The sequence below is a fragment of the Elgaria multicarinata genome, chromosome 2 (assembly GCF_023053635.1).
Source record: "Elgaria multicarinata webbii isolate HBS135686 ecotype San Diego chromosome 2, rElgMul1.1.pri, whole genome shotgun sequence".
Lineage (NCBI taxonomy): Eukaryota > Metazoa > Chordata > Lepidosauria > Squamata > Anguidae > Elgaria > Elgaria multicarinata.
Window position 1 is genome coordinate 135,535,071 of NC_086172.1, and position 27,346 is coordinate 135,562,416.

Below are 27,346 nucleotides of genomic sequence, written 5' to 3' on the forward strand. Positions count from 1 at the left end.
TCTTCAGTTTTGTGCTGGAATAGTGCTGCTAGTGTACTGGGATAGTGTTGCTACTGGTTCATTTTGACTCTGTTCAGGGTTTTATGCATGCCAGCCAGTAGCACCCTGAATACTACTTCTCACTACTACAAGGAAATTTATATATTACACATTTTGTGTGCCATCTTTTATGTGCAAGCAAACCTGTAAGTCTGTTGCATTATGCTAAAAGTGGAACATACATGAATTCCAGCTGCTTGAAATTAGGTCCTGTTGAAATCTAAACCACCCCCCTCAAAAAATAATAACTTTTTTTAAAAAAAAACTATAGGGTCATCTCTGCCCAGTAGATAACCCATAGTCCAAGGGTGGCACACCTCTTTCGTATGTAAAAAGCAAAATGACCAATATCAAGGAAATATGGGGAAAATATCAGAGGGCAACTAGGCAGGACCATGTTGCCTTTCTTTGCTGAGATGCACATGAAAAGACAGTGTTAATGAATGTAGGAGAACATGAATGTTAGCAGGACCACATATCCAAACCAATGGGAACAGGCTCATAAGTCATCAAAACAGTATGAAAAGGTGTGATATTAGATTTCTTTCTCTCCTTTCTACCACAGCCATGAAAGAGGTAACAATATTAAATTTCAAATACAATACCAGAACTCAAGAGGCAACTGTTTAGGGTACCTATACCCCTGGGGTGTTCAGTGTATCCCTGTGAATACTGGTGTGCCCATGGATTCCTTCCTTGGTGCCCATGCTGTTCCTGATTAATTTAATCAAAGGGGGAAAAAACCCACAATGGGATGTGTTGCAAAGTGAAGTCCTCATAATGTTCCTTTCCTTTCTTTTTAATGCCTCGTGACCCCATACAGTATGTGCTCAGAGCCATTCTTAGGAAAGGAAGATGGCAGGCAGCTTTGTAATACAGATGGCCAGGGTAAGACCCAAGCTTGAACAATGTTGCAATTTATTTCACTTTAAAATGTTAGCACTAAAATGTCTATTTACACCTTATTGTACAGAATAAACAGTTCTGTGTTTTAATTTCAAGATCTGACATACAAAACAATTAAAAATATTTCTAGTTACCTCTATCAGAAATTAAAATTACATTACAAGCGTCAGCTGCCTAGCTTTGTGCCCCCAAAGCCTGGAAGTCCAGAGATAAAACAATGCATTGCCAGGAAACATGCTCCTCCCACCTATATGCGCTGTACAAGCTTGGCACAATATGAGTATTAAGAACGGGAAATTAGCATTAACCAAGTTTCCATGAGCTTCATTCTTAACATTTTCCAGAAAAAAAGTTTGTGTGACAGAAGTCATTTTTTAATGGTGACTTCATAACAGGGAGGAAAATTGAAAGTCACACCTTTTAGCCTCCAGATTTCTCCTTTTGTTCAAAGTGCAAGGAGAAGCCATCCGGAAGGAAGGAAGATTATGGCTATCTATAAACTGTTTGACAGAGACAGAAATGCTGATAAAGTTTGGGCTGTGTCTGTATTTTTTGGCTGCTTGCATCAGCAGAGGATTGAAGTAAAACAGAAACCTTTGACGTGTTTGTCTAAAGTAGCAGTGGGGTGATCCCAGGCAGTAAGAGTTCAACTGAAGTTCAGGGCAGATGTTGCCAGTAGTTTATACTGCAGGAAAGTAAAATTGTTTCCGGATTCGCCTTTTCCTTTAAATTTTCTTCCATCCTCATTGCTCAGCCATGCTGTCTCAAAGAGTAACTATGTCTGTAGGGAAGGAGTCTTTTAGCAAGATACCACGATTGCGATGACAATCCAACTCCTCGATAAATCCATACCAATAGATAACTAGTCCTGGACCAAACCTACGTTAAAAGCAAAAGACCAGAAATAAGCAATATATAAACATAATTGTACCTACAAGATGCACCTACATCAGCATGTGAGGCTATGAACAATACACGTTAACTTGGGATCACAGGTAACAAAAAGTTAGAAAATTTTCTAGAGATGTGTAGGCATTTAAGATTTAGTCTACATTTAAATGAAAGCCTGCTTTTAATTAATTTTTTAAATCTAATTCTGTAAAAGGGTCAGAAATGATTCTTGGGATGTTTTTATTCCATAATAATTAATAATAGGCTAGTAAAACTCTGGCTGCAACCATATGCAAAAACTGTATAATATTTAGAGAAGATTCTAGGTTATTTTTCTTTCCATCTTTTCAGACGTGACATTTCAGGATTAAAAAAGTGTGTGTGTCTGTGTGTGCAAAGATGATGGCAAAGAAGAAGTGCTCACTATTATTTGAAATATAATCTCTGCAGCGAGGGATTACATAAGAAACTATCTAAGCAAAACATAGCTTACCACACATTTTATTCTAGGAGTCTCCAAGTTGTGCCTCAGGAATCTCTCAGATATTACTAAGACTGACTGATCCCCACTAGGCAATTTCAGGAAGTAGCCCATGGCCTATTTTACCCATCAGGAAGTTCAGACCCTCAGGCTGGGTTCATAAAGAAGTAATCACTATCAATCATTGTGTACAGCGATACGTTTTGCACATCAGTTTCACGTTTTTCCTACTGAGAGCACTTAATTAAAGGGAAGCACTACTTTTGGTGTAGTGTTGCAAGGATTTTATGGTGAAATCATAAATTATGAATGCTAGGTTAGTAAAAGGATGTCTAAAAACAGAATAGCCTTCTATGGTCTAACGTTACGGCAGGCTGTACAACACGAGGCCAAAAAGCTCTTTCTTTCTGTGATTTATTGTATAGTATAGTGAACTTGCCAAAAACAACAGTACAGGATGAGCTGTTAAGAGACCATATGTACAAGTTCAATGGAATGTCATGTAATGGCTTGCACACCAAGCTGTATTCAAACCAACATGGTAGCCAGCTTTTGTTAATGCTTTTATTATTATGGAAGTGTCCCAAGGGAGCCATAGTCATTTAAATCCCCACTAAGTCGATAATACAGATATTCTAAACTGTGGGGAGTACCAAACTAACTTCATTAAACTGGGTGCTTTCCAACACAAAAAGTTTCCATCACAAAAAGTAATCAATAATGAAACATATCAAAAGGGACAAAACCTACTGGACCCTTTGACCATTCTGAGTGGACACCGTACATTTCCTATACTCAATTGCTTATTTTTACCAACTGTGGGTTTATAGCTATTACCATCTAATGTTTTCAGCAGCAGTTCCTGTGCATAGCTTAGACATCACATCTTTCACTCTAAAACCTCAGATGTTTTAAAATGACAGGTGTTACATAAAGACTTGTGTTGCAGATTTAGCTGAGCTAAATAATTCTTTATAAATGTTCATTGCCAGTAAGGCCAGATTATACTTGTCTTCAATCAATTTGTGCCAGGTAGAAGTCAAAAGTGCCTTCCCCTCCATTTGTACTTTGAATTGGCTGCAACTGAAGTTGTGTCGGAGCATAACAAAATAGAGATTTCTGCTAGCATACTTATATTGCGCCATAGGTCTGATTCTACTCTTTCATGAAAAATAGATGAGTAAGCATTTATTTTATTGCTGCTGTTGTTGTATTTATATCTTGCCCTTCCCCCTCTTACAAGGAGCCCAAAGCAACTTACATGGTACTCTTCCTCTCCATTTTATGCTTACAACAACACTATGAGGTAGGGTAGCCTGAGTGTCAGTGACTGCTCCAAAATCTCCCAGTGAGGTTCATGGCCCAAGTGGGGACTAGAAACTGGATCTCCTGAGTCCCAGTCCAACACTCTAACCACTAAACAGCACTGGCACTGGGTATAAAAGTTAATATGACCCTGGCTTATCAAAAATAATAATGAAATATAAGTTTGAACTAATTACCTAATTGCATTAATTGCCATGATTTAGACAAGGTCACTATTTTCTTTGAAGAACAACATAGCACACAATCCATCCCAGCCCAGAAGAGTAGTAATGTACAGCCCAAGGCCCTGGTGAAGAGAGGAATATGAGGCTGGCTATATGAGAGGTGCACAGGGGGATAACACTCTGAATAACAGCCAATACACTATGTTCTGCTCGCAACTGTAGAGGGGATGGGAGAGAGGAGGGATCCACTGTCAACCCCTCTGCATGGGTACAACTGCATTCATTGGTGGTGATAGTGGTGTGTGTGTGTGTGTGCATCTATTGTGCCCTTACCGTATGAGTACATTCTGAATATAGATCTCTCTGAAGTCAGACGCTAGAATATTTCATTATAGAATCTGTGCACTGCAATGCATTTGTTTTGGTGGAGAATACATTTTTAAAATTAATTTACTTCTGAAGCTATTCAACTTTAACTTAACTCTTAGTAGCTCCTCAAACGATGCAGTATTATTTGTTTTAGCCGTTGGCTGGCTCAGGATGCCAATTTTGATAAAATGCCAGTTTATTAAAGGGCAAGTTCTGGCCTGATTCAGGCATAATGAACATGATTTGTTGTAAGAAAATTCATTACATGAGCCTCAACCTAGTATGCTCTCCCCCCATACTTCTTCCTTTTCTTTACATGAGAGGAGATAGAAAGCTTATATTTTTTTATCAACATAGTTCCTCTTATGAACTCTGGAAACTGTGGTTTGTTCTAACTGCAGTTATTTAACAAACCAGGTTTCAACTATCCACAATTAGAATGCCCTGAGCTTGAAAGTAATGAGCAGCTGTGGTTGGTTTGGAAACTGAAAGCTTTTGACCTCCTCCTGTTATGCTCAAAGGGGAAGGAGAGAAGGGTATAAGCTAATGGCTTGTATAAGCTTGGTCTCATAACTACAAACTGTGATTTGCCATTATGTCTGGACTGGGCCACTAGATTAACTAGAAGTCTGTATTTTATGGGTCAATGACATTTCCCTGAATGCTGGAAAGGTTGCAGCTCTTCATAATAGAATTCTTCTAAAACTATGTTTCTATAGATCAAACATAACATATGTGAACATCAATACAATCCCTATTCTAATTCATTGTTCAAAAAAGACTTAAGAGAAGTACTTAAAACCAAAATTAACTTGTTGGCACATTTAGCATTTGGCACTGACTATCAGGAACTCCTGCTGCTAAGCACTAATTTCTCTCTCATTAGCTCGCAGAGTCGGAAAATCACAAACAATGCCAGTAGTTAATTATTGCTGCCTTAATTTGAAAAGTCATTTAACCTCCCCCCCCCTTTGTGTCAACGGGAAGCAGTAAAGAGGTCAAAGATAGAAGCAAGAACCACCCTTTTAAATTTGAGACCCACCACCATTTTTCATAGATGCATAGATGTGATATGTGAAGAATCCAACTCAGGGCTCTAAATTATAGAGTAAAGCGTAGAAACTTATTTATAGATTAATGATACTATTTAACAAATTGGTGACTAACCTTTCTTTTGTGATCACTTTAAAGAAGTTAGGCATAGAGAGGCCAAGAGCTGAAAATGCTAGAACTATTGCTCACTGTGATAAAATAAGTGGGAATCGAATTCAATGTCAAGACAACAAACAGACCCTGTCTGAAAAGAAATATACATCACAGGCTGCTCTACTAGAGAGATGTTTTTGCTTTTGGAAGTCCAAGCACTAATCAGTCAAGGAGGCAACAATATTGGAGTAAGAATATTCTTCCGACTAGGTATTTTTTTTGCTATTAAATAGTCACAAATACCAGTCTTAGTTTATAAAACATAACACTCTTTTAGGATTTTAGTCATGTTTATTTGATACTCCTCTGTATGTGCAAAGGAGATGCTACTTCCTCTTGTTCCAAACTCTACAAAATAAGATTATGGGCACATGTGTCACATTGGAAATTATGTAATCATGCAAAAGTGCACATGTGTGCTACAATATGAATAAAATAAAATAAAATTGTATTATCAGACTAAGACTCAGCTGTTACATGCATGCTCATATTCTTCATACATGAGGCGATCAGAAGCATCTGCTTCCATTTCAACTAATCACAATTTGGGCCTCTTCAGACAACACACTAAGCCATGGTTAGTCCGCTAACCCCTTTGCAGCAAATGGTTAGCAAGCATGTTTAAACTGTGGTTATGTAGCCACCATGATTAGGAATGGTTCACACAATACGCTAAGCCATGATGTTTAGCTCAAAATGCGTAACCACAATGGCTTAGTGTGTCATCTGAACAGGCTCATTATGTATGAATTGGGAACTGTGGTTAGTGTTTACTGTGGTTAATCTTTATTGAAACAACAAGAATCATTGGGCCTGTTCAGAAGACACCTTAAACCCTGCTGGTTAAGGCTTTTGGTTAAGCAGTAGGGTTTAAGGTGTTGTGTGCAATGTGTTTCGCTAAACCCTGGTCACTTTCTAACCCCAGTCGGACCATCTGCAGCAGGGTTAGCGGCTCTAACCATGGCATAAAGTGTTGTGTGCAACAGCATGGGTTGTGGTTAGTGCTAACCCCGGAGAACCACAGTTTTGCTAACCACAGTCCCTGGTGTCATCTGAACAGACCCATTAGACCATAATTAACATTAACTATACTTTGTCCAGATTTGGATATAACAACAAAACACACTTAGTTGAAAATAGAAGCAGATGCTTCTAATCTGCTCCTAGAAGCTACAGCTCCCACTCAATCCTGCCAGTCTAAACATTCAATAATCAACTCCTCTTTTTCATTGGCCACCACAATCTATTTAATTTTTTTGTCTCTCTCTCTCACACACCTTTGCAAGTATGATAAATTGTAAAAGTCTACATTCTGCTGACTCTATATTTACGTATATAATAACATATTCCTGTTCATTTATAGGAAATTGTGGCTGAAAGGTTATACTAGCTTTCTAGCCCTGACAATGGTTTAACCAATTGTGTGATCCTCGCACCTACACTATTTAACCTATACATAAATGATATTGAGGAGGCCCTGTCTGACCATGAAGGACACTTGCCCAAACTTGGCGCAAGAAAAATTCCTATTTTACTTTACGCAGATGATGCTGTTATTCTCTCCCGCTCTAGACCTGGTTTGAAACATCTTTTAATGAAATTCTCCAACTTTTGTTTGACCAACGATCTGAAAATTAATTTTGAGAAATCTAAAGTCATGGTCTTTGAAAATAGATTTTCTCAACGTCGGTGGTCCCTTGATGGGCATATCCTGGAACAGGTGAAAAATTTCTCTTACCTGGGGCTGCTATTCCATCATACCCTGTCCTGGAGTGCCCATAGATCGGCCACCCTTAATAAAGCTTCAGTCAGTTCAGCTGTAATAACACGCTTTTTCTTTACTAAAGGGGGAATGTTTATACCGTCTGCCATCAAAGTGTTTAATGCCAAGTCTGCAGCCCAGCTTTTATATGCCTCCAATATCTGGATAGGGGGATTAACATCTGAGATAGATAGGCTGCAGACAAGGTTTTTGAGGACCCTTCTTCAACTCCCAAAGTGTGTCCCTAATTCGGTACTTTTGTTGGAAACCGGGGAAAGCTCTCTTTCGCTTAGGGCTTGGTGGTCTGCCTTAAAATTTTGGATGGAAGTTAGTCTTTTTGGGAGGGGCTCAGGTCTGCTTCCCTGTCTGGCTCAGGACAACTACGTGAACAGCTGGTCCAAGCTTCTTGCCAGGAAGGCAGCTTCAATAGGTCTCTCCTCTTCCCTCCTCCTTAATCTGGGCTTGAATTTTGCTTTTAAAGCTATCAAACAAAGACTGTGGGATATAGCCTTCTGCGACTTACGTGCTCGCTCTCATGTTTCTTGCTCTCCCAGTGCATTGCACGTTCATTACGTTGGGCCTCTTCAGCTGGCTGACTATCTAAAGAACTTGTCGGTCGCTAAATATCGTATTGCCTTCTCCAAGGCCAGATGCAATGTTTACTCTATTGAATTACTTCAGGGCAGATATGCTGGTATCCCTTATCAGGAACGACGGTGCCCCTGTAGGAATACGGAAGTGGAGACGATGGAGCATATCCTTCTGTCCTGTAGCTTTTATAATCAGGCCCGCCATCTTATGATTACCCCATTGTTGAGCAAACTGCCCAGAACTTCAAGCAAATTTTATGTTAAGTTTCTGTTGGAAGATAAGTCTTCAAGTGTAACTTTGGCTGTTGCTAAATTTCTTACAGTGGCGGCCAAGATTAGAGCTCTTTGTGTATTAGACTAAAGTTGATATTAGCTCTAATTGTATGATTTCATGTCTGATTCTTGTGTTTGGTTGTTTGTTGTTTGTTTGTTTTCTTTTTATGGATCTATAGATCGTAATAAAGAAAGTAAGTAAATTGTGTGAAGTGTGATATAGATTCCGCAGGCCACAATGCAGACCCTAAATGGCCTGACAAGAACCCTAGGGCTTTACATTTTACAGCAGTGGTGTCATACATAAATTTGTTTTTAAAAATATGTTCAATGACTTTCAGGTGGCAACAGTTCTCTGTGGAGTGTACCCTCAAAAGAGTAAAAGGTTTTCAGGCAAGGCACCATATCTCCGATATAGAACTATTTAAATAAATAAGTAAATATCTCATTCATAGTACACCGCTTGCTAAATAAGAATATTTTCCACAGGAAAATTCAATGACAAAGAAAAAGAGTGTAATGCCTTCAGCATATCATGAGTATTATATAATGCTAATCATGTTTGCATTTTCATGCCTTCCTTTGGAAGAAATATAGGTAGGGTTAAATTTTAACAATTAAAGATGCATCAGTTCATACCCAAGAGAGAAACAGATTTTCTGCAGGTATAAAGCAGCCTTATTCCAGTGACTTCTCTACAGATATTTTAAATTACCTAAAACCTATGTTTTGTGCCTAATGTTTTATTTTTGTGGAACAGGCACTGATTTACTATATTTAATATTTAAAATATCCTGTGTAGTTTTCAAAAAGTACCAAGATTGGTCCAAAATACATAAATTTCTGCCACCCTATCAAAGTATATGGATATAAATAAACATGAGATTTTTAGAGCCAACTTGTGATACTTCTACATTAACAGGGGCATTTTCAAACTCAGGACATAGTTGAAAGGCGACTATTTTTCATAATCTTTTTGTAATCTTGTAGTCCATTTCCTAAACTAATCATAAAGCAGCCTATAACTCAAGACGTTACCTTCAAGGCATCATACAGATTTATACTTTTTGGCCAGACTTGTCAAAATAGGGCGGGAGGCCAGCAGGATAGAAGGGAGCCACTAGAATTTTTATACTTGCTAAAGGAAAATAATGCCTCGATATGTGTTTTAACTATAAACCTATTGACTAGCCTAATTCACAAGAAGCTGCACACAGTACAATTCCACGGGAGTACAATTCCAAGGAAGAAATACAAGCTTAAGAGTTACATTACAGTGCAAAGAACATATATTTGACTGGAGATGAAATAGTTTCTGGATTTCAATGATTAGAGACCCAACTATTATAGAAGAAATCTAGCACACTAATGCAACTAGCTACTGCCTGGGATCCAAAGAGTCACACAACTAGTTCTGCATGCCCAAGGAGACTTTGGGTGTGTTTCTTAAACAATTCAATTTTTATATGACATTGTTATCTACTGTTCAAAAAGTAAAACAACAACAACAACCCACTGGTCTGCCAAAGCCCTTATATGGTTGCTATCATCTTTATATATGACTGGGAGTCGTAGCCAATTCTGGCTCCTTGGCATGTGAAGACATGTGTTAACTTTGTGCAAGCATGTATTTGCTTTCTGCATTCATTACATTTTTTCTTAAGATCTTTTGGAGAGACTCTTCTTTCAAGACCACGGCCTTTTGGTAGTGACCTGAGAGAGTGCTAGCTTTGCTCTGTCTCTGCTGTCCTTCCGCAGACTGGCAAAGACCGCATTGCTCAAGAAGACCTTTTGCCTGCTCTGTTGGGTTCGGTGCTGTTTTTAATCCCCTCCCCCGGTAACTGTTATATTTTTATTGTATTGTTTTATTGTTTTAATCCATTTTAAGTGTGCCTGTAAACTGCCTTGAGTATCATTTTTTTGGGTAGAAAGGCAGGGTACAAATCAAATTAAATCAAATCAACCAATAAATAAATATTTTGTGGGTATACATAAAGCACTGGAAATATGAAGTGGCCCTAAAACTGATAAATATATTTGTATTTAATACCTGCTGAAGACATATATATTAAAAGTGTTCTATTGTACGCTGCCCTAGAATCCATTAGATGAAGAGTAGAAATATTTGAAATAAATAAATAATATCAATAGTTTTGTAGAATGCAGTTGGCCATATTTTGTCTAACTTATAACACAATGTAATTGTTTAAAATATTTTGAGTGTATTAAAACCACCAATTTTGGTAACTAGTGGAAATTTTTTAAGTAATTGATTTTCAAGCCAATTACTGCATTGAGCAGGGGGTTGGACTCAATGGCCTTACATGCCCCTTCCAACGCTACTGTTCTTTGATTCTAAAGATAAAAATGCATATGGAATAAAGCTGACAGAACTATGAATGAAACAAAAACACCTCAATTGATTATAAATTCTGTTTAACTTCGGGATATGAAATACAACTGAAATACATTAAAGTTACTTACATTGAATCATTCAAAACTCAAAAACTAGTCACCAGGCACATACAGGTCTTGGATCATTTCCAGTGGTATAGTTGTAAGACAAACTCCATGGTGTTCAATGGTGCCTTTAACCTCACCTTCTCATCAGTCCTTGATGGGGAATGTACTGGTGCAGTGCAATTCACCTCTTTATTAATGTCAACTAGAGCGAGGGGAGGGTGGAAGAGCACAAGCTTAGCATGCAGAAGGTCCCATATTCAATCCCGGCTTCTCCAGGTAAGGTTAGGAAAGAATCCTAACCTTACCTGGAGGTTGAAGGAACGCCTCCTCCCATATGTACCTGCCAGGATGTTAAGATCATCTACAGGAGCCTTCTCCGTGAGCCCCTGCCAAAGGAAGTGAGGCAGGTGGCTACTAGAAGGAGGGCTTTCTCCGCTGTGGAATGAGCTCCCCAGAGAAGTCCGCCTGGCGCCTACACTGTACTGCTTTCGTTGCCAGCTGAAGACCTTTTTATTCTCTCAATATTTTAACACTTAATTTTAACTTAAATTTAAATCTTACTGTTTTAACTCTGTATTTTAATCTTATATCAATTTTGCTGTGTGGTTTTATCCTGGTTGTGCTTTTTATACTGTATTTTGTATTTGTGTTTTTAACCTGTTGGTTGTTTTATTGTGGTTTTAATTTTTGTGAACCGCCCAGAGAGCTTCGGCTCTTGGGCGGTATAAAAATGTAATAAATAAATAAATAAATAAATAAATAAATAAATAAATAAAAATCCTGCTTGATTACATGGAGAGCCACTGCCAATCAGGTGACAATACTCGGTGGATTGACCCATGGTTGGACTCAGTATAAGGCAGCTTCCTATGATTCTAGAGACCCATGCATAGACCCAGTAGTGTCACTCCTCCTTCAGGCCCCCTGTGTTGGCTACGTATAGCCTTTTGCCCCCCCCCCCCAATTCTAGCTGCCAGTTTGGAAGCTCTATTTCCACTGGATCCCAACAACCAAAGATGGAACTGTGGGGTCTTTATTTGCTCTTATAGTTATTCATCCACACACATATTTACATGATGAAACTTTACAATTAAAAAAGTCACCATAAAACTAAACGACTTTATTGTAAAAAACATGATTTGCTGACAAATAATAATAAAAACCAAAATTAATTGTAGCCTCACTCAGTAAGGTGAACCATACATCATAAAACATCAAGGCATATTTTGCAAGATTACTTGCTTCCTAATCTTTTAAGTGGGGATGTTGAAAAGGTGACTTGTTATAGAAGGTTATGCACAGATTACAATTCTTCCCCACTTGTATAACAAAACAAAACAAAAAACCAGACTGAATTCTACTTTGGAAAAAGAGCTGCTGAACTGTGTATAAAACAAGAATGCTTCCCTCCGCAAAGCTCTTCCTCCTTCTCTAGTTTCATGACACATCCTTCATGGCTACTCACCTATGCTTGAAAGGCTGAAGAAAAAGAAAAAAAAAGAGAGGAAAAAAAGAGAGCCTCGATTGTCTGATTTCTCCAAAATCCAAACTATATATCATCATTGAGACGAATTAGAAGCAAACATTTAGTTAAGCTTGTAACTGACTGACTTTAAAGGAATGCCAGGCTGCAAACTGCCAGGGTGACAGAAAACATGAGGCAAGCTATTGAGTGAGGTTAAACTGAGGTCCAGGCTGCCAAAGTGCTGGTCAACTCATCTTGCCATTCGGTGATTAATAGCTGTTTATTTTTAGAGCTTGAACTAACAGGCCATCCTGGGGCCAGCGCAAGATGATATCTGAATAATCTCTTGATGGCCTTGTGCCAGCAGAAACCCCTTCTTTTTTTCCCTTTTTTTTTTTTGCAGCTGTTGATCTGGCTACAGTCCTTGCCAGAGAAGTAAGATGTGCCAAACACATAATCTCCCCCACTACATGGGTCATATTGTGGGTCACATATCCAAAGGTGATTCTGAGACAGAGTGGGCAGGCCTTAAATAATGACTTCTTTACTAGGAGCCAGGGCCAAAAGGGTGTTTGCTACATGCTCCCTTTCCTGAGGTCAACTCATCCTTTAGCCAGAGGAAGTATTCCCCCTGCTGGTCAGGCATGATTGATCTTAAAGCGTCAGGGTGCAATCTATACTCCGTTAATGCTTCCTCCCTTCCCCCACCCAATCTTCAACAAGGTACTTGAAGATTGTTTCATAAGCATCTATTTAACCCATCTCTGTATGTTACCTTTGGTAAAGAACAAATTGTGATTTGACTACGCTGATCAGAAAGTTTATTGTAGTTCACTGAGTGAGGTTACTTTCCAACTAAAAAATGACACTATAAAATACTAATTGTTTCAGAAAAATGCTAACACATATTGAACTTGATCTTGAAATTTAGCAATAGCCAATCAAGGTTGCACTAGCATTCAGTGACACACAGATGATTCAAGAGCTAGGCAATAGAGCCTGTCATCAGAAAAACAACAATAACCCTTGGTAAGAATTCCATGCAGATCAATACGGGCAATTGCAGCTCTCAGGTTGGAGTTCACCACCTTGGATATTTGTTATAAGTTAGAGTTCATAGTTAAAATCACAAGGAACACTTGAATTTCAAAGAAGTAGAATTTCAAATAAGAAAACTCTTTCTTTGCCTTTACAAACCGTCCTATTAGGCAAAAGCCACTGAAAAAGGGACAAATTCTTTCCTTGAATCTGCATATGGTGTATACATTATGTGGATAAATAAGACTGCTGTTTTTAAACCTGTCACTCTTAGACTCTCCACCTGCTCTACTTTTACATTTACATTTTAAAAGCATATTTTAAAAGCATGTCTAATAGATTAAGCATTATTTTTAACCAAGTTCAAAGGGAAGGGGGGGAAAAACCTTGCAGCTTTGCTCATGCTACCTGATTTCACTATGGCAACAGGAGAAAAATGGTAAATTCAAGAGATTAAAAGAACTATAATTCCAGATGAAGGAGTAAAAGTAAGAATTAAAATTCATTTCTACTTCCAGGTAATTTACACCACCTTAGAACTATTAGTTAATTTTAAGAACTTCAGTTTTCAAAGATAGAAACTTGCAAGATACTATGAAGTAGACTGCAAAGTTTCTGTTTGGCTAGGCATTGTTTTGTCTTTAAAGTACTTATTTGCTTTTGCTTAGCACACAAGTATTTAGTTGTGTGCAGATTTATGGAAATACTTTAAAGAGGCTTTTGCTTTTAAATACTGCTCTTAAAAATACATCCTTAGGAGACTTGAAAATCCTAGGGGGCGATGGATTTTTGGATGCTTTATTGATAACATAAAATTAAACCACTGAAACTTTCCATAGTTTATGTTATTCACAGGTAACACTGCTTTTGCATGTCATCACTCATGAGGAAATCAGCTGATTTATCTTCCCTAAGTGTAGGCTACACCGATTCTATGGTATGCCTGAGCTAAAAATAGAATTACAAAATGTAAACGGTGGGGATTTATTTATTATCTTTCCTTCTTTGGGTCTACAACAGGGATGGACAACTTTGGGCAATTTATAAGCCGATTTCTCCTTTCCCAGATCCACTATGGGCCACACTCCTGCCAACTAGCTGCTGAATAACAGGGGGAAAAGGTGAAGATTTTTTTTTTAAAAAAATTAAAGCTAAATGTGTCTATTCTAAGGGCATAGCTAGACCAGCCGATATCCCGGGGATCGCTCCGGATTCATCCCTGTGCATTTACATGACGCACAGGGCATCCTGGGAGCAGGGAGGGATGATCCCTCCCTTGGCCCGGGATATCGGCATAGCCTTTCCCCCCTGTTTTTTCTGTGGTCTCAGGATGATCCTGAGACCATTGAACATGTGAACAGGTGTCGTGGTTTGTCACGGCTCCTCGCGAGTAACCACGAGGAGCCAGGAACTGCACATGGGGCACAGAGCTCCTCAGGTGCTCTGTGGCCATCGGGTGTGGGGTGAGTGGGGATTTTTTAAAACAACAACAACAACCCCTCACAGTTTGGTGCTCGAGTGCTTGTGCGCTCCTTCTTCGTTAAAAAACAAAACAAAATGGTGGGCACGACATCCTCTTCCTTCCTGGACATCGTGCACAGCGTGTAAACAGAAGGGGATGAACTCTCAATCATAATATTGCGAGATCCTAACCCCTCCATCGTGCTAGACCCATAGTTCTAGCTGAGGCCCAGATGTCAGAAAAAGTCAGTGGTAAAACTTCCATTGATATTAATGGTTTAGGATTTAATATTTTTGAGAGAAGTTTATATAATGATTGTTTCATATAATATATAGAATCAAAATCAAGTTTGCAATTATGTGTACACTCAACAGGAACTTGTAGTTAATTCCAGTTCTCTGGGCAGTATCCAGTGATAATGAAGCATCAGTAGGACCCACCATTGTGAAATGGGGACTTGTATGGGAGCTTGAAATGAATGGAAACACTTGTTTCTACAATTGGGTAGGTCAGTGAAGCTCACATAATGGAGCTCCACCAAAGTGCCCAGATCCAGAAATGCGCATTTCTGCTCATTCAGGACTTGCTATATGAAGGACTAAACCCCTGTTGCACAAGTGCTGGGTCCTGTTTGTGCAATGGAATTGGTGAGAGCACAATGGCCCTGTTGGATACTGCCCTCTGAGAAATGTACCTGAATTAAACATGTGCTTGCAAACATATTTGTTAGAGTCACAATTTATATTTTCAATCATACATTTAATTTGTGTGAAACGTTCCTCAGAAATGTAAAGAAGTGGAAGAAAAATCCCTTCAGGATATACTCCACTGGTCTGGCCCAACTCTTATGAGGATAGCAGCTGCCATTATATAAACAAACACTCATGTTAATAGGTTAAGTGTTTGTCTGTGCAGTTGATAAACGTGAGGCTAATATAATCAGTGGCAGTAAGAAACCATACAATTGGCTGCTGGCAGAGCTAATCAGAGCTTCTAGTTTTCACAAGGGTAAAGTTTCAGAAAGATGTCGACTCTAGACCTTTTGACCTAGATGAGACCCTGTACATGCCAGCTTTGCGTTCTGGTAAACAGACTGGAACTCTCAGTACAAATCAGTAACATGTGCTCTTCGCTAATAGAACACATGGCTTTAAAATTAAAGTGCAATGTGATCGAGTGCTTCAGGATATTTTAACAGTTAAAAGAGAATGTGGACAGATAAAATGCTTAGGTCACATCTTTTATGTCCCTACTCCATCCCCCCACTTAAAAAACCTGGACAAATTCAATTGTATTGTATTTCTTTAAAATCTGCTGGAAAAACAAAAAGTTCAGTTAATTATTTCATGGTTGATTGATCTAGAGGAAATGAGGATGTTGTGTGTTTCTCTACAACATATGCCACCTATTAGATAAATAGGTTTTACTATATCCAACAAACTCCTTTCCCCTCCCCTGCAAAAAACTTTAATGGAAAAATGACTTCACAAATACCTAAAATGTAATCAAAACAGTAAAAACAGACACAGATCATTAATATTTGTAATATCCCATATATATATATATATATATATATATATATATATATATATATATATACACACACACACACACACACACATCCACATGCAAGCACACACACACATCCACACACACTTATGCTAAACGTTATTAACAGCAGAATCTTATCCATATGTATTTTGATGTAAGTTCCATTGAGTTCAATGGGTATTACTCTCAGGAAGTATGGCTAGGATTACAGCCCCCAACAACCCCCAAATTAACAAATTTTATATTGTTTTCTGTTATAGGCCACTATTTCATTATAAAGTACGAACAATCCTAGCAAGACTTAGAATAAGGAAGCATATTCTGGCTTGAATCAAATGAATTGTGTGTGGAAGGAGAAAATTATAAACTGTGAGCTCTTCCACAAGTAGTAGCGGAGTGCCACAAGGTATTGAGAGTTGCATTATAATATGTTAAACATGGTGTATAAGGAAGATGCAGCTTGTAGCATATAAGTTCTAGTGGACCATTAAAATGTCTCAAAAGGGCTTATGCAAACAAAAGATCATTTCTTGATGTGAGGTAAATTTTCTCATGTAATATTCTTCCATTTGGTTGGAAATAGCCTCTCCTTTAGCATAAGAGATTTTCTGCTAGAGTAAGGGCACAATTGGATCCAAACCTTCATGCATTGTTATATTTAATTATTCCTTTATTTTCAAGTATAAAGACATCTGTTTCCCAATACAAATTAATCAATTCATTATGGTACTTAAAATATAATATGCTACCAATGCTTCAATGCTATCAGAAAAGAAATAATTCAATTCATATAGGGCCTATTCAGATAACACACTAAGCCATGGTTGGGCTGCTAACCCCTTTGAAGCAAATGGTTAGTGAGCATGTCTAAATAGTAATTATGTAACCACCATGGTTAGGAATGGTTAACATGACACACAGAATCATGGTTCACATAATGTTAAGCTCAAAATGCTTAACCATCATGGTTTAACGTGTTCATAGAATCATAGAATAGCAGAGTTGGAAGGGGCCTACAAGGCCATCGAGTCCAACCCCCTGGTCAATGCAGGAATCCACCCTAAAGCAGCCCTGACAGATGCTTGTCCAGCTGCCTCTTGAATGCCTCTAGTGTGGGAGAGCCCACAACCTCCCTAGGTGATTCCATTGTTGTGCTGCTCGAACAGTCAGGAAATTTTTCCTGATGTCCAGCTGGAATCTGGCTTCCTTTAACTTGAGCCCGTTATTCCATGTCCTGAACTCTGGGAGGATCGAGAAGAGATCCTGGCCCTCCTCTGTGTGACAACCTTTTAAGTATTTGAAGAGTGCTATCATGTCTCTCCTCCGTCTTCTCTTCTCCAGGCTAAATATGCCCAGTTCTTTCAGTCTCTCTTCATAGGGCTTTGTTTCTAGACCCCTGATCATCCTGGTTGCCCTCCTCTGAACACGCTCCAGCTTGTCTGCGTCCTTCTTGAATTGTGGAGCCCAGAACTGGACGCAATACTCTAGATGAGGCCTAACCAGGGCCGAATAGAGAGGAACCAGTACCTCACGTGATTTGGAAGCTATACTTCTATTAATGCAGCCCAAAATAGCATTGGCCTTTCTTGCAGCCATATCGCACTGTTGGCTCATATTCAGCTTGCAATCTACAATTCCAAGATCCTTCTCGTTTGTAGTATTGCTGAGCCAAGTATCCCCCGTCTTGTAACTGTGCATTTGGTTTCTATTTCCTAAATGTAGAACTTGGCATTTATCCCTATTAAATTTCACCCTGTTGTTTTCAGCCCAGCACTCCAGCCTATCAAGATCACTTTGAAGTTTGTTTCTGTCTTCCAGGGTATTAGCTATGCCACCCAATTTTGTGTCATCTGCAAATTTGATCAGCGTTCCCTGCACCTCCTCGTCCAAATCATTAATAAAAATGTTGAAGAGCACTGGGCCCAGGACTGAGCCCTGCGGCACCCCACTCGTTGCTTCTCCCCAGTTTGAGAAGGTTCCATTGATAAGTACTCTTTGAATCCGACTCTGTAGCCAACTGAATCCACCTAATAGTTGTTCCATCTAGCCCACTTTTAGCTAGTTAGTTAATCAGAATGTCATGTGGTACTTTGTCAAAAGCTTTGCTGAAGTCAAGATATATGACGTCCACAGTATTCCCATGGTCCACAAGGGAGGTTACCTTATCAAAAAATGAGATCAAATTTGTCTGACAGGACTTGTTCTTGACAAATCCATGTTGGATTCTAGTGATCACCGCATTGATTTCAAGGTGTTTACAGACTGACTTCTTTATAAACTGCTCCAGAATTTTCCCAGGGATGGATGTCAGACTGACTGGTCTGTAGTTCCCAGGTTCCTCCTTTTTGCCCTTTTTGAAGATAGGGACAACGTTAGCCCTCCTCCAGTCGTCCGGCACCTCACCCGTCTTCCATGATTTTGCAAAGATAATAGACAAAGGTTCTGAGAATTCTTCCGCTAGCTCCTTCATTACTCTAGGATGCAGTTCATCGGGCCCTGGAGATTTGAACTCATTCAAGGAAATTAGGTGTTCTTTGACCATTTGTTTACCAATCTCAAATTGTAATCCTGCCCCCTCAACTTCTGCTTCACTTTTTCAAGGGGGGTCATAGACCCGCTTTTGGGAGAAGACTGAGGCAAAGTAGGAATTGAGCACTTCAGCCTTTTCTTTGTCATCTGTTATCCATTTGCCATCCTCATTAAGCAGTTGAACCACCATTTCTTTCCTCTGTCTTTTACTACTCACATATCTGAAGAAAGCCTTTTTATTGCTTTTAGCATCCCTCGCTAATCTCAGCTCATTCTGAGCTTTAGCCTTCCTGACGCCATTTCTGCACTTCTGCGCCACTTGTCTGTACTCTTCTTTTGTAGCCTGGCCTTCCTTCCACTTCCTATATGTATCCCTTTTTGTTTTCAGGTCATCTCTAAGCTTTTTGTGGAGCCACATTGGTTTCCTCTGTTGTCTTCTATCTTTTCTCCTTGTTGGAATTGTTTGTAACTGTGCCTTTAAAATTTCCTTTTTAAAATACTCCCACCCATCCTGCACTCCTTTTCTCATTAGGTTCATTTGCCATGGGACCTTACTTATCATAGTTCTGAGTTTATTAAAATCAGCTTTCCTAAAATCCAGAGTACGTGTATGCCTACACTTAACTTTTGTCTCCTTCATAATCAAGAATTCAAGTATGACGTGGTCACTTTCCCTCAGAGTTCCCGTAACTGCCACGTTATCCACTAAATCATCCCTGTTGTCTGAACAGGGCCATTATCTCCATGGCCTGCTGTAAAGAGCAGCTGCGAGGGTGTGTGTGTAGCATAGGTGGAAATTGGAAAAATTTCACCATTCCAGTGAGTGTTTTCCTTTCTGCTCACAAGATCTTTAGAACCATTCCAATATGGATAGTTATTTAGAATGATATGAATATTACACACATTGACTAGAGAATATGCATTGTATCCAAGTGGAGAATATAGATGGAGAATACACATTCTGTTCTGTATATTTGGAGCCTATGCACATTGAGCAGGAAATATGTAAAAACTCTTGCTCATCTGTGCACACTATCTGTAAAGGGCAGGAGGGACACAACAATCCTGTACTGGCTTATGTGTGTTTATGTATACAGTTAGTGAATTCTTAACCCAAGCACTGCCACCACCTACGCTCGTTCACTGGGCAATCCCACCTAGGGGATTTCTTATTTATAGCAAATGCTTATATTTCATGGTCTAGGGAACTCTCTGCCACTATAACTCAGGGCTCCCCAAGGTGTCCCTTTCCCATTGTCATCAGTTCTGTTAGATTACTTTAAAACCTTCTGCTAACTTGTATAAAAGCATTATGGCACAATCCTATTACTTCTGCACTAGATGCTGACAAGCACCCAGTGCAGAGCAGGAGGAGAGGTGGAGGTGATAGTCACCTTTGCTGCTCCTCCTGCTCTGCACTTTCGCTAGATGGGCTTTTGTGCCCATCTAGCTGGGGTGCTTTGGAGCGGAGCAGGGGAAGGAAACTGGAGAGGCCTCGAGATAGCTTGTATCTCTACTCTCCAGTCCCTTCTCCTCCCTGCTCACTGGAACCCCACCTTTACCCACTTTTCTGACCTTGGAGAGGCAGCCAGCGCAGTTCTCTTGGTGTCAGCTGTGAGGAGTAGGGGAAAAGGGCAGGGACCACAGATTCCCAGCTCTGTCTCTGACCTCAGATTTTGGAATTTAAAGCATCCTATGCCCCCCACCCCAAGATGATGTTTAGGGGCCACTGGATTGCTCTCCCCAGTGTAAGATGGGCACTAACACTTGAGACAAAATGAACTATTAAATAAGCAATTTATTAAAGAGAGCTTTGGCTATTGGACAGTATAAAATGCAATAAATAAATAAATAAATAAATATTTTGTACGTAAGGATTACTAATGTTTACTTTGGGTTTTTCCAAGGACTGCTTAGTTACCATTCTTAAGAACTCAAAAAGACACTGTTGCTATTACATGCTTCCTCAGGCCAAATTCTGTAAACCTCAATCCCAGCCAAATGCACTTACAACCAAGACCACAGCCACCTGCTCCCTACTCCTGATCTTCACCTGCCATGTAAGGTTATCCCACAGAGAAGCACTGCTTTACTATTACTGGTTAGGCCTCATCTAGAGTAATGCGTCCAGTTCTGGGCTCCACAATTCAAGAAGGACGCAGACAAGCTGGAGCGTGTTCAGAGGAGGGCAACCAGGATGATCAGGGGTCTGGAAACAAAGCCCTATGAAGAGAGACTGAAAGAACTGGGCATGTTTAGCCTGGAGAAGAGAAGATTGAGGGGAGACACTCTTCAGATACTTAAAAGGTTGTCACACAGAGGAGGGCCAGGATCTCTTCTCGATCCTCCCAGAGTTCAGGACACGGAATAATGGGCTCAAGTTAAAGGAAGCCAGATTCCAGCTGGACATCAGGAAAAACATCCTGACTGTTCGAGCAGTACGACAATGGAATCAGTTGCCTGGTGAGGTTGTGGGCTCTTCTACACTAGAGGCCTTCAAGAGGCAGCTGGACAACCATCTGTCAGGGCTGCTTTAGGGTGGATTCCTGCACTGAGCAGGGGGTTGGACTCAATGGCCTTGTAGGCCCCTTCCAACTCTGCTATTCTATGATTCTATGATTCTATTTAGGCCTTAGCTATTCACTTTTTCCTTAGTCCTTCTAAACCAGCAAACCTTCTTCCTCTTAGACAACCACAGACTAACTTAAATATCAACTCCTTAACTGATATTCCCAACCACTCCTTTCTACCTACCTAGAATTAGAACTGAATTTCAGTTCTTATTCAGAAGTGAATTTACCTGATCCAAGCCTCATCTAATCAAAGTAATTGTCTCTCTCTTCCCATTCAGAGCATTACTCAGCAATTACTACATAGGTCATTGACAGTACCAAAACAAGGCCTCAGGCCTACTCAGATACATTATTGCCTTACAGAGACCACACAATGTAAACATTACATAACAACATTACATAATAATGTGTGTGTGTATACACACACACACACACACACACACACACACACACACACACACACAAACACTACAACCAGCAGGGATCAAACTAGCTATGCTGAGCTTAAAGTTGTTCCAGTGTGGTTCTGGCTAACCAGCTTGGCTCACTTTAATTTGTTCAGTTCCATCCCTTGTGGGAAAACATAAACATAATTCACTCTACAAAACTGATTTGTAAAGCATAATAGAATATTATTTAATAACAGCTACATATATGTTGATCCTTAGTCGAAGTTCCAGTTTCAGCAATAACTGCAATACTTGAGATACAATTTGCAGGCCAACTAAATCCACAGCAACCTCTTCATTCCGCTAAGCTCTCTATCTGGTATAGCGGATTGTACCCTTGAAGCAGTATCCCTCCATCCTCCTGGCTTAAAGTTGGAAAAAACTAAAAAAAACCAAGATATATGAACATCTTTCCAGATATTAGTATGTTTGTTTGTCCATCATTCCTTGTTACTGGAGTCACAACTCTTCTCAAATTACTACCCTCCCTGTCCTTTTCAAAGTTTTGAAGCAGACTGTGGTACATCCTACCTGGATCCCCCACTAATCTTTTCATCCAGTCATCTGTGGAGTACACCCAATCTTGTTTGCTAGATGAGTCAGAGAATAGGATGGGCAGAAAGGGTGGAAGATGCAGCAATAACCTCCAGAGCCTTCTCAGTGGCTGCTCCAAGGCTGTGGAACTCCATTCCCAGGGAGGCTAGACTGGCTCCCTCCTTGTTACACTTTCGGAGGCAGGCAAAAACTTTTTTTTGTTCTGGCAAGTTTTTTGGAAATACTCTGGACCTGTGTTAATGTATTGCATTATTTTTAAAAAATTGTTACTGCTTTTTAAACTTTTAAAAATGTTTTTAAGTTTACCGTGGGTTTAGTTCTATTTTAACTTTTGTACATTTATATTTACATTTTTGAATTGTTTATGTTTTAAACTTGTAAACCACCTTGAGTCCCAGTATTGGGAAAAAGGTGGGATATAAATAATAATAATTTCTTACATTAAAATGTAAATATTTTATGCCTTTTAAGACTGTAGAAATCACAATTCAGTTGTGACTTCAGTTCAACAGACAGTTCCAAAGAGTGTATGTTCTAGTTCAAGAGACATTAAACTTTGGTACAATTATGGGTCTATGTTTGGATTTTGTTTGACTCCTTAAGCTACTTCTTCCTTGTTTTGTTGATTAGTGAATGCAGGCAAATTTTCCTTGAGAGAGATATCAATTAAGACACCATTCATTTACTTTTTGTAAAAATCACAAAAACAAAAACTTCCCAAAGCAAACAGTTGGTAGAGTTCTGACCTAATCTTACGAAATGTGAATCAACAGCTACCACAGAGAGTACAAATGACTGTCTTAAAGTAACTATTCATACAATATTATGCTTTGGCAGTAAACACTGCCCATCACAGTAAAAAAAAAAAAAAAAAGGTTAATAAAGGAAGAACAAGAGAGAATCCACATGCAGAGAGAAAATAATATTAGACCTGAAATGTAGGTCCTGTAGTGTGAGGGCAGCGTAGGATACTACCCTAATTTTGAATTATTAAGTTAATCATAAAGTTTGCGAACAAATGCTAAAATCTACAAGAGCAAATATCTAGCGGTGGGAGCCTAATGCCCAACGCTATGGCTTATTATGCTGCACAGCAGCTTATAGGATTGAATGAATATCATTGTTACTGAATAAATTAAAGTCTGTTTAAGTGTTTAGTGCTAGTTGTCCTGGAACTGAAGAGCCGAAAGCAAACAGACTTTAGCACGACTAAACTTGAGGAGGCAGGAACTGGGCACAGGGCATGGAGCTCTTCAGGCGCTCCATGCCCATCGGGGGTGGGGGGGAGTAGGATTGGGTTTTTTCCCTTATCTTTTCATTGGAGCGCATGTGCGCTCCTCTCTCTCATTGTTTTTTTAAAAATGGTGGCCGTGATGTCCTTCCTGGACATTGTGCGGCCATCTGGACACCCAGGGAGGATTGTTGAAGCCGGTAAGTCCGCTATCCTCCCCTGATTCCCTTGTGGTGTAGACATACCCCATGTCAGTTTTAAACCTCTGTATGTTACTTAATAATTTTAGTTGCTCTAAAAGTAAATAACAACAACTACAGTTACCGTAGGCCTGTTTACATATGGACTCTGTAAGCATATCTCAGACTTGAGGAATACAAACGTTCTGGGGGCTTCTAGTTTAGCCTAGTTCTCAACCTCCCTGTCTCTCTCTCCCATATTGAGAGGTACAGCCAGCTTTCCGAGAGGCTTGGTTGCATTTCTCAACTAGGTAACCCAGCTGGGTACTTCAACAGATACTCATTGATACTAGGCTCTGGTATGACACTGCATACTTGTCTGAGCCCTTCATGCAGCCTGAAATTATGGAGCCTTGTTCTGGCTTCTTCTGTAAGCAAAAAGGGCTGGCTAACAGCATTGCTTGGGATGGTTGCATGTTTTGTTGGGTGTTTTCACAATTTTCTGAACAGCATTTTCTGAAACTGAGATGGGCAGGCTAGTCAGTTCTGATTATCAGACAACAATAAAGTCATTTCCCCCTTTATTCTTAAATTGCTGGAACATGAATCGTAACCTTTAGGCTAACACACTTATCCCCTCAATCCCACTGCAGGGTTAAGATTATCTGGTAACATATCCGGTTCTGTTTACCAGTTGGACCCAGCTTTGCTTTATTACACTTGCATCTTTTTCTACCATTGAATTGTGGGTCTAGGCCTAAGTGTTGTAGAACACCAGTAGAGCACATGCTTTGCATGCAAAGAACCCCAGTTTGAATCCATGATAATTCCATATAGGGTTGGGAAAGATTCCTGTTTGAAACCCGGGACAGCCACTGCCACTCAATAGAAAGAATACTGATCTAGTTGGACCAGTGGTCTGACTTGGTATAAGACTGTTTCCTATGTCCTCCTTAACATTTCAATTAACTGTACGGACCATGCATGACCTCCTGAGCAGCTGTGAGGAGGGGGTAGCACAGGTGGAAATTGGCAAACATCTTCTCACCATCCCAGTGACAGTTTTCCTCTCTGCTCACAAGATGTCTAGAAAACGGAGAGCTATTTAGGATGATACGAATATTACGCATATTGACTAGAGAATATGCATTTTATCCAACTGCAGAATATGCATGCTGAAAGTTTTGTATATTCCCCAATGTCATTTGGAGTCTATGCACATTGAGGAGAAAATGTGTTAAAACCCTTGTTTATTTGTGCACAATATCTGTAAATATGCACAATAGTGGTTTTTAGGCATGTTTTACATTGAACTCACATTAGTCACAACATACATACATATATCTGGTTGTGTAACTGTACTACCTGTATTCCTTATCTACATGTATTCTCTCTCTCTCATTTATCTATCATATATGAATCATCTGTGTGTGTGTGTGTGTGTGTGTGTGCGCGTGTGCGCGTGTGCATATATAGGAGGGTTATATGTATGGGTTTGTAATGCTGTATTCTCTGAACCCATAGGTTCATAACATTGTTTGTACTATACTATGCTAAGGTTCACAGCACACTATAATATAAACGTAGCATAAGACATGTTTATTAAAGTAGTTATTGAAAGGCTTTTGATCAAAAGCAGCAAAAGAAGATCAACTTCTTTGACAGCGGTGTGTTTATTTTATTTATTTATTTATTTATTTATTTATTTATTTATTTCATTTTATATTGCCCAATAGCCAAAGCTCTGTGATGTAGTATGATCAGAAAAAAAAAAAGATCATAGGAGGAAGTGTTATGGAACAGACAAAATGCTGGACTTAGGTGTGGGAAGACTAGGCTCAAAATCTTTGCATAGCTCCGGAATATGCTGGCAAGTTACACCTACACAGGAGAAAGGCAAAAAGAATGCCAAAATACTGTTTTAACATGTTTTATAGATACAGTATTTTAATTTGGTTTTATTTTGCTTTAAACTTTTAAAGGTTTAATATTAGGTGTTTACCATTCTGTATTTTATAGTTTTCTTTTTTTGTGACTCACCCAGAGAGCATTTGCTATTGGGCAGCATAGAAATGTAAAAAAAAGGTAATTATAACCATAATAATTATAATACTGTTTAATAATAATACATAGGACCTGCAACAAAATGTTGCAGTATGGAGTGCTTGTGTTCAGTGAGCCAGCCAGTCATACCCTCTTCCAGGATAGTTCACTGTATTCCTCCTCCACAAGGCAGCCATTGTTCTATGGCCACTGAGCATGCTTTGCCCTCATTGTGTAATATTGGGGGGGGGAGGGTCCCCGCCTTAATTTTTCACCCCTAAAGTTTTTTTTGTACTTCTGCAAACCTTGGGGTTCTCCTGAGCCTACTTATACCTCCATCTTGTCCATGGATGATGCCATTTTGGCTACATAAGTATTCATATTCAAGAGAATACGTTCACTATTAGTAGTGTATAGGACAAACACAATATAGTTGTATCTAACATAGATAACTACTGATTACTTTGGAAAGTCTTCACTGAACCTAAGGAAGATCACACAGAAATTATTGATATATTAAATTTAATCTCTATTCTGCAATAACGTGAATGTCAAAATTATAAATAAAACAATAAGGGGGAAAAGATTTCTGAAGTCTCAGAATAAATATATTTTGGATCTATTTAATTCTTCAATTTTTTTTAGCAAAACATTAAACAAAAATTTGACTCACCTTTATGTTAAGCCATATCTCTGTAACTATCAAAACCATAAAAACTGCAGTATATTTCAAGGCTTAGCAGTGTGAAAAGATGTAAAAGGAAAGCTTTTAAATAAAACACGAATTAAAAATGTTTCCATTTCCACACACACAAAAAGTTGCAGACCACTACTTTAACAAATGTGTTAACACTACTGGCTTGTAATGGATGCTATCACAGTATTGCTATCTAGATTTTTGTTTATTTTTCAGCACATTGGGGTTTGAAAAGCACACTGTCTTACACTTCTGTTACTCTGTAACCTTAACTATTATTCCTACTGTGTAAAAGCAAAGCACAAATTTAAGGTGACAAAGCACCAGTTGGCGGATGTGAACTACACTACGAAAGCAGAAACCTCTAAAAGCTGCATAACCATTATGAAATAACTGACCTATATGAAACTGCTACCATGGTTCACAAATTTATTGTCAGGTTCCAGCCTCTAGCTGTTCTCTGATTGTTCTAAATACTTGACAAACTGAAGCCTTTTCACTTTCCGTTGAAATTGCCTCATCTCCCTGTCAGAGCGCCATGGGGGACTCCATTACTTTTCCGACTTCTTTCCCCTACTGACAAGTCATTTAGCTGGCTTCTTGTTGTGAAGGCTGTCCATGTCAAATTAGCCAAGGCCCCTATTGTCCTTATTACCACTCGAAAAGCCATCATGAGTAATGCTACGGGGTCCCTCAGTTGTCATCATTTGTCAGAAAGAAAGGGAGTGTGGTTACATATAGTTGACAGGTAATTTCAGTGTCTACAATTACCCCAATTAGTCTTGTCATAAACAATTCGATAAATGCACACCAATACAAACAGATAAACACACCAAGGTCTCTCACTATTAATGTCGTGTAATGGGTAAATCAGTGATATAATGCTATATTTTATTTATTTCTTTAAACTATCCTCAGCTGTATGCTGGCAGTTGCTACCTGGTCAGCACAAATTGTACTATCTACTTTCATTAGCTCATCACTACAAGAGAATATGAAAGGCTGTGACAAAATTCATTTGGAGAGAAAAAAGGAGCAGATTGCCTAAAGCAGGTGTTATAACAAAGATAAAACAAAGGTTTCAGTTCAGCACTGCAATGGCTT

General features: G+C 39.1%; 1 protein-coding gene across 1 annotated transcript in view; it reads right to left on the reverse strand.

The window, feature by feature from the left end:
- Positions 1 to 881: 881 nt before the first annotated feature.
- Positions 882 to 27,346, reverse strand: part of CDIN1 (CDAN1 interacting nuclease 1) — a 163,572-nt gene continuing 137,107 nt past the window's right edge. Inside the window, exon 11 of the mRNA XM_063118883.1 lies at positions 882 to 1,824. Within this exon, the coding sequence (XP_062974953.1) occupies positions 1,710 to 1,824 (115 nt within the window). The 3' untranslated portion in view covers positions 882 to 1,709. The remainder of the gene's footprint in view (positions 1,825 to 27,346) is intronic.